The sequence below is a fragment of the Musca autumnalis genome, unplaced genomic scaffold, assembly GCF_047663935.1.
Source record: "Musca autumnalis isolate F117 unplaced genomic scaffold, ASM4766393v1 scaffold_4, whole genome shotgun sequence".
NCBI lineage: Eukaryota > Metazoa > Arthropoda > Insecta > Diptera > Muscidae > Musca > Musca autumnalis.
Genome location: NW_027411977.1, coordinates 91,184,351 through 91,192,729, shown reverse-complemented (window position 1 = coordinate 91,192,729; position 8,379 = coordinate 91,184,351). Strand labels below are relative to the sequence as shown.

Sequence of the window (8,379 nt, the reverse complement as noted above, 5' to 3'; positions counted from 1 at the left end):
TTCAGTGAAATATTAACATGAAAGCAATAGAAAGTTGAACAAAAGCGTTAATGTGTTTTCATCTAAATTTAGTTCAAGAAATTACTACTGTGTCAACTTCAACAAATTTTACAACTTTTTTATAGTATAAAATCAATAATACATACCACAAATAATACAACATGTTCAATATATTCTATTGGCTGTAATTTTGAACTTATTTCTATATGCCCACAATGTTATTGACTTTGCGAAATTGTCATCTGGATTTTCCGGAAATTCCATATAATGTAATCAAAAATAATTTACTTGATCCTCACTGAATGTATAAACAATGTGGTTGATGTTTCTTTGTAAATAACATTAACCTGCACACACACCTACAAATAATATGAAAATAAATATAAAAAGAATGAATTGTTTATGTTAAAAATAACGTATTGTTCGTTTATATTTTATTTCTTTTAAACATTTCAGCAAACAATATATGATGATGTGGAAAAACAAAGTTCCAATACACCCAGTCAAATGGTTATTTGAAAACAAAAACAAAAAATGAATTTTGCAGAGTAGACGCGTTAAATAATTAAAATAAATTTAGGCAAATGCGTATACGCACAGCTGGATTGAAATAATTTATAAATAAATGTTAGAGTTAATTAATTAATATCTCAATCGTATAGTATAGTAAACAAACTTATCACGTGGTAATCATTTCCTTGGAAACAAAGTGAAAGAGAATAAGGCAATGGCTTGGCTAATTTAGTGATACACAACTGTCATTTTAAACATGAACAAATTAAAAACCAACTGTTCTTTGTCATGACCGAATGTTATAATTATTCTACATCAGGCATATTCACTTAGTACAATACCATTGAACTTTCCTATAACGTAAATGCGAAGATGGAAGAATTACTACGTTATAGTAAACAATTGCTACAGAAAATTATTTAGAAAATCTACATAGATTCCAAGGCATATTGAACATTCAAAATTCTAAAGTATGTATACCTTGTAGTAAATCTTAGTTCACAAAAATATATACTTTGTTCAAATATCTCAAGATATTTTTTGTACATAATAATTGTGTGGTAATTTTTCATATTTGGGAACCTGCATATTTCCCACTGGGCCGTAATTTTTTACAAATACTTTGTGGCTGAAATCCACAAAAAAAAACATTTCATATATTTAAGCAAAAGATATTAATTACACTATCGTAAGGAAATTATGAACCACATAATTGCTGTGATATATTATTTTTATACAAATTATGGCAAATAAACAAAATTTTGTTTATATTAAAAATATACCCATTGTGCTGAAAAGTGTATGTCTCCGTTTGGCTACTTTATCTCATGTTTTATTAAATGATCAACATTTTTTTCTTTTTTGAAAAAATAAACACAAGATGTGCGTATCTTAACTAAAATAGTATAAAAATGCTTGAATTTGTTTTGAATCATTGACCGTTACCAATAGCAAAGGTACCGGATTCAATTGCTGGCGATAGGTGAAGAACATTTCTTTATGTGTGGGAAATCTTTGATGGGAGTGTAAAATAACTAAACGGAAATTTGGTATGTGTGGTGAACTTTTTCGAAAGCCTTCATTGTGTAAATAAACATCAAAATTTATGTTGAAAGTTTCCACCTTAACAGGGTCGTAATTTTCCCGTTCATTCTCCTCCTCATCCTCATCATAATTCTTCAAGTTTACAATATCGAATTGTTGAAATTGCTCTTTGAATTGTTTGTATTCATCTTCATCTTTAAGAAAATCCACCAGACTCTTGTAAAACACATTGACACCACAATTACGACGCCTTTTTGCCTTTTTCCAATTATCTGCTGTCATTGGGTTGTCATCATTTTCCGCTTTCCTTTTTAGATTTGGTTTAATTTTATCACTGAAATTTAATTCAATATCATGTGATTCCAAAAGTGGGTCTTCTTTATTGTTTTGATTTTTAATATCACTGCGTATTTGGTCAAACTGTTTTCTTACTTTAGCATAGAAGGCGGACTTTTTTACATAGTCTGGTACAGTGTCATTTTGCAGTTCTGCTTCTAAGATAGCCCATGTACAATCTTCAGCAGTTTCTATTTGATATTTTGGAAAATTGATATTTTGATGCCTCACCAAAATATAACCAACACGCGTAAAATGGGAATATACCAGATATTCTGTAAATTTGCTGGATCTATTTTCGCCTAATAGCAAGAGGTAGGCCTGTTCGACGCTAAGAATTCTTGAATGGTATTCCAGTTGAAGACGGTTCTGTAAATAATAAAAATACGATAATTTTGGGTTATTCAAATTTATTAGAAACCAGTAAAAAGCGTTAAGTTCAGTTGAGGCGAACTTCTTATACTCTCCATAAAATGTTCTGAACTAAAATAAAATAAATAATTTTCTTTTTGTTACGAAAGTTCCAATGCACAGTGACCAATTTTCCCAAAAGCCAAAAAGCGAAAAAAAAATTTATAAATTTACACTAAATAGTGTAAAATATTGTTTTTAGGACCCATTGCGTGTAGTTATGAAAAAATATATACGTTTCTTGTCTAGGAAGTGGGTATTAAACAAAAAGACCAAATTAACCCTAAAAACCCCTTTAGTGACCCGTTTTTTAACAAAAATATTAAGTATGTCTGGTGGTTACTCAAAAGTTTTAAACAATTCGTACAAATTGTTACAGAAAGTTGTCTGTCAACTTAATTGTTCACTGTTAACTCTCTGTTATTCATTGAGAACTTGCAAGTTTTTGCTGAGCATATTTCTTCTATCAAGAATTTGTAAGTAACCGGACACACATATTCCTCGCACTCTTCTCAGTAAAGTTGCCAACGACACCATATACCTAAAGTGCAAGCATTCCAAGGAATCTTAACTCAAATATTTTCAAAAGTGTTCGTTTTTTCTGCAAAATTGATACCTATATTTACTTGGTATGTAATGCATATGGAGATCTAATGTCTTTGGTTACCTATGATGAAATTTAGTGTAGAACATTTTTTCCTTTGGCATCATTCTTTCCAAATAATGTTTTGTAGAGCCTAGGACATATAGTAAACTGTTAAGGCGAACAAATTTATAGAATATATAGATCTGATACGATCACATTTTATAGGAGGAGGCACCAAAAAGAACCCTTTAATGATCACAAGAGAGTTAAATAATACGAAAAATTAAACCAGCGACCCAAAAAAACATAAGAACGCAAGGTTAGGTAAAAATCCATTCATTTTTAGAGTTTTGGACAGGTTTTTCGTAAAATTGACCACTGTGTAATGTCACAATTTGTGGTGACCACTGAACACTGGCAACTGAACACAATGACGATAAAAAACTTAGAAAAACCTGAAATCGGGCATTACGTTGTGTGGGGTCTAATCTAAAACGTACTTTTTGGAAGGGAAATTTCATGTAGACTGGGAACCCTTAATGCCAATTCATATTCAAATTTATTTATTTATTTATTTATTGAAACATTTTGTAAAGTAAGCCTGAAGGCCAATTAGTTTTACAATATTCATAAGAAGAGTTCCTACTCCAAAATATAGTAATATAAATAGTGTATACAAATTCATATATAAATACAAGTTATTTATAAGCTAAATGCATAAAGCTAAAACTATAATTTAAAGTTATAAATATGTAATTGTTTTGCCTGTTTATTTAATATAACACATTAATACAACAGGATATGTGAGATATTCTTTAACCGAAAACGTCATTAAAAAACTTCTAAATGCCAGAAATCGAGCGGTACCGTTATATGGGGGCTGTACCAAAACGTGACCTATGTCTATAATCTTAGTGGAGCCCTAAATACCAAATAAAAGCCAATTAAGACCGAAAATATACATACATAAAAACTTCAAAATACCTGAAATCGGATGGACATATATATATATATATATATATATATATATATATATATATATAGATTTTTGTGAAAATGGTTTTTTGCGTCTGGAACGACAAAATCCCAAATTATAACAAAATCTTTGATCAAATGTGACTTATACACTGATAAAGAATATGTATTTTGTGGGATCTAAAATGAATATTTCGTGGAGTTACAAACGGAATGACAAACTTAATATACCCTCCGTTATTAGGAGGAGAGTATAAAAAGAATGAGTCGTTACTACCGACAGAAATATACATATGTATATAGAAGAAATAAACATTTCTAGCGGAGGAAGGCTAGGTGAGGGCAAACATTTAGATACCCAAAACTACTCTGGTTTGTCGTGGCAGCTGACGTTCTTCGGTTGCGATAGATGGGGGATGTACTTCGAGGACGTTATATGTTGTCATAAAGGTTTCTTTATGTACATCCAAAACCTTGCAAAGGTGATAAGATCGATAGGAATAGGAGTTTAGCTTTTCACTGAAATTAGGGAAGCTATTCGACGCCATGATCGTACTATGATCCACATACCTTACGATTTCAATGCCGTCTGGAGGGGTGGAAAACAGGAAAAGTAGAGGTTGAACACGCCACCATCAAAAACAGCGTGGACTTTTGATAAGTCGAGCGCCAAAGTTGGTCCGAGTATACTGGACGTCACGCGTTTTGATACCATGAACTTGGTCTCTACCAGACTCTTTTTTAAATTTTTGAAAGGTGGCTTTACGAGCCTGTAGTTGATTTGAGTGGAATATACATTTGCTATCTGTATCTGTAATACCTGAACTTATTTGCACCTTCTCGACATCCAACTTCTGTCCTATGCTACATCGCGCGTTTGCCACTTAATTACGAAGAGTGGGTACTTGGCTCTTACAAGGAAATGGTCCGATGCTCGTTCATCTAACACACTGCAAGAGTGTCATGAAGCCTGAACTTGCCAACCATGCTTCCAAAGATGTCCCTTCCAATTTAACATTTAAATCTCCTACAACAATCTGAATCTTATATTATTTCTAATTATGCCAATTATAATTTGTTGTTTTAATACTTTTGGTGTTTTCCTCGCTCCAAAAACTTTTGACATCTAGAGAAGACAGACTAAAGCCTGAATTGTGTATCCTTACTAAATGAACCTTGTTTTGCACCTTACTATTTCTCGATTATAAATTGAATCTTTTTAAACTTACCACTTCCAATAAAAACATCGCCTCATAGTATTCCAAAAATAGTTCTCCATTTTCGCTATAACCAAATGTTCCAAATTTCCCATCCTTTCGAACAACACGCACAGCTTTGGCATCGTCATCCCACTCGGCAACAGCTCGCCCACTTATACGTTCTATACGTGGTTTAGATAATAGTTTTTGTAGTTGATCTTTTTAAATGAAAATAGGAAATTTAATTCGAATGCATTACAATTTTACTGTGTAAAATAGGTGTGACTTACCATATAGAGCTTCTAGTTCATGTTTTTCCTCTTCACTATTTTCTGGGAATGTTCTTTTGAGTCCAAGACTTACTCCGTCTGCATCTACATTCCTTAGCTGTGTTAATTCTATTGAACTATGCTAAAGTTTTTAATAATATGAATTAATGTATTTTTTGCATTTTATACAAATTACCTTAAATATTGAGTTTTTGGCTGAACTTTAATTGTATCCTCCTCAGTTATTTTCAAATTGTCCATCTTTATGCACCAACTATAGGTAGGTGGGCGTTCCTGTAAAAATTAAATTTATATGTAAATTATTGACGCTTGATAATTTTGCACAAGATAAGGTTAGTCTAAGTCTTCTTGTAATCAAATCGAGGACAGACTTAAGCTACAAATCCAAGGAGGGACCTCCTCCTTCAGTGTCAAATGGCCAACCTCATTTAGCACGTATGAATACCATTGTGTTGGCCATTTTGGATTTTGATAAGATAGAGACCGTGGTGCAATGGTATGCACACCCGCCTTGTAAGGAAACCAATGTTCCAAACTCGATTTTTGAGCTTTTTAATGTTTTATAGCAATTTCCAGACGGATTGGCTATATTTAGGCACATATCTGGCATATCTAGGCACAGGTATTTCATAGTGTTTGCCCCACATTCAAATTACATGAGCTGAAAATTTTCGTTTAGTTTTGGTAATAGATGAAAATCTTCCTTAAAAAGTTTTCGAGATAAAATATTACTTATATATATTTTGTTATAAAAAATATGAGTCCAGCTATTAACTTCCTACAAATGCCCTCTTTAAGCTGTCAGTTTTGAATGGAAATTTTTATCGATTTTCGACTGCCCAACAACCAAAATGTACGTGTACGGACAAATATGGACAGTCACACTGTCAAGCAAGCGATATTTGAGCTGAGCTACCATTTAAAATGGCAATGTGTACCCCGCTTTACCATACTGCATTGCTTCAAACTCGATAACCATAGGAAAACTATCAGCTTCTGAAAGCTGTTTTTATAGCAGTATTTAAGTGATATTGGGTTAGATTTATTGCTGTGGATTGTATATCTTATGTTGTCAGTCTCATTCACAAAAATAGCAGCGAAAAATCGCATTAAACGGTAACCAAAACGAGTTTTGGACCATGTTGACGATTTTTTGACGATTTTTCAAATATTGTTGACGATTTGACGATTTCTGATCAAAAACTGTCGGCAACGCTGGTCTTAAGACACGCCGTTCGGACTCGGCGATAAACTGTAGGTCCCATATCATTGAGCTAATATAAATCGGGGTGCACTCATTGATATGAGAGAAGTCTCCCTTGTCCCATCTGGGGATGTTTGTGGAACATATATGTATAAGATAGAGAATCAACATTGGTTTGGGACACTACATAAGACACAACTGGACTCGAAATCCTCGAACCTCATGCTTGTTCACTTGGCATTGCACAGCACTCCATAACCACAGCATAATCCTAACCACACTATTTCCAAATTACTTTATCACATCTTGTTAATTAATTTTAAAATAATTTTAATTAATTTTATTTTTTTCTTAAAAACGTACCTCTCGTAAAGTGAAAATGGACAAAGTGGACGATAAAGATCGAAATCAAAATAAAAACACCGACAAAAGGTAGGAACACCTAGCTCGAAAAACAAGTTCGTCAGCTGGGACGAAGATGAAAACAAAGCAAAATTGAAAACCGTACTTCTTCTTCTTCTTCTTCATTGTTGAAAAACTTTTACAACTAACAGTTGTTGAGTTATTTTTTTCGAATTTCAAAAGATAAATCTTGGTCAATTTCCAGATAACGCCACAACAAAAAATAAAAGTTACTTTCATATTGTTCATCATGGAATTGTTCCATGGTGTTTAAATGACAGATAAAATCGTAAAAATGAGGGGAAATAAATTTTCACCATTCACTGCGAAATGATATAGATATTCAGTTTCATTCATCTCAGGAACATTCTCATGTAAAACCACTAAAATAAAATACAAGAGATGTCGTTGCTGATGTTGTAAGAATATTCACATTGGTGAGCTCATTTACAGCATGTTTTTGTAAAAATGCTTGCTTGCATACGTTCAAAATGTGGTTCTTGTAAAAATTTACGAATCATTTGTCTTTATCTAAAAGCTTTCGTATATTTCGGAAAAGCTTTTATATCTCAGGGTTTCCATAATGCTTGTTTTGTGAATTTTGCATCTGTATCGGTACCATGGCAGAACTGCCATAGTAGAACTGATGTAGATAAGTTTCTGTGTTGTGATTATTAGATGGGTCCGGTTATTGTGTTTGAATATATGGTGATTGTGTGCATGATGATGATGATGTTTATTGATGGTTGTTGGTGATTGATGGTATGGTTGTTGTGATGTAGTTAAGTTTCTGTGTTCCCTGCCAGCAATTGGAAGTGTGTTTCTCACTCCCTCGCCTAGGAAGTCACTCCGGAGACACGCCAAGGAAGATCGTTGGTGAATTACACAAACAATTTCTATAGCCTTATTGTGATTACCTTTTATCGCGTATGGCGACACTTCGGAGTGACTTCTGAGTAACTTCCAAGGCGATTGTTTACATTTATTTAATGATTCAACACATTTAAGCAAGTATAGAACATTTTTCTATGTGATGACTACATGAGACGGTGGTGCAGTGGTAAGCATACTCGCTTTGCACTCTGTAGGTCCGGGTTCGCTTCCCAAGTCAGACAACAAAACATTACATTTTTAAAATGACAAAATTAATGTAGGCGGAAATTGCTAAGAATAATTTCTCTAAAAGAGAAGAGAAATAAAAATAAAAAATTTAAAATATAAAAAATTAAAAAAAAAAAAATAAATAAAAATAAAAAATTAGAAAAATAAATCAAAATAAAATTAAAAAAAAAAAATTAAATAAAAATAAATAGAAAAAAAAAAATAAAAAATATTTGCCTATTACTATTAGTATCAAAAGTAGTATCCTTATTTCTCCGCCACAGGCAGGGAGATAAGGAACTACGTTTCTACATTCAT

At 32.5% G+C, this 8,379-nt stretch overlaps 1 protein-coding gene across 2 annotated transcripts; it reads right to left on the bottom strand.

Moving 5' to 3' along the window:
• Positions 1–399: 399 nt before the first annotated feature.
• Positions 400–7,032, bottom strand: Tsen54 (tRNA splicing endonuclease subunit 54). 2 transcript variants are annotated; one of them, XM_073980146.1, is made up of 5 exons: positions 6,922–7,032; positions 5,530–5,627; positions 5,355–5,470; positions 5,095–5,282; positions 400–2,262 (listed from the first exon to the last, which is right to left on the bottom strand). In XM_073980146.1, the coding sequence occupies exons 2-5, from the start codon at positions 5,592–5,594 to the stop codon at positions 1,405–1,407; spliced, it is 1,227 nt and encodes a 408-aa protein (XP_073836247.1). In that variant the 5' UTR covers positions 5,595–5,627; positions 6,922–7,032; the 3' UTR covers positions 400–1,404. The 2 variants fall into 2 exon arrangements, with proteins under 2 accessions (XP_073836247.1, XP_073836246.1); XM_073980145.1 differs by lacking the exon at positions 6,922–7,032 and adding an exon at positions 6,778–6,840.
• Between the last annotated feature and the right edge of the window lie 1,347 nt (positions 7,033–8,379).

Coding starts and splice junctions, on each gene's coding strand:
- Tsen54 (XM_073980145.1), bottom strand. CDS start 6,825: ATGCTGTGGTTATGGAGTGCTGTGCAATGCCAAGTGAACAAGCATGAG. Junction 5,628..6,777: donor GCCAAGTGAACAAGCATGAG/GTTCGAGGATTT, acceptor TAATTTTTACAG/GAACGCCCACCTACCTATAG. Junction 5,471..5,529: donor CCAAAAACTCAATATTTAAG/GTAATTTGTATA, acceptor ACTTTAGCATAG/TTCAATAGAATTAACACAGC.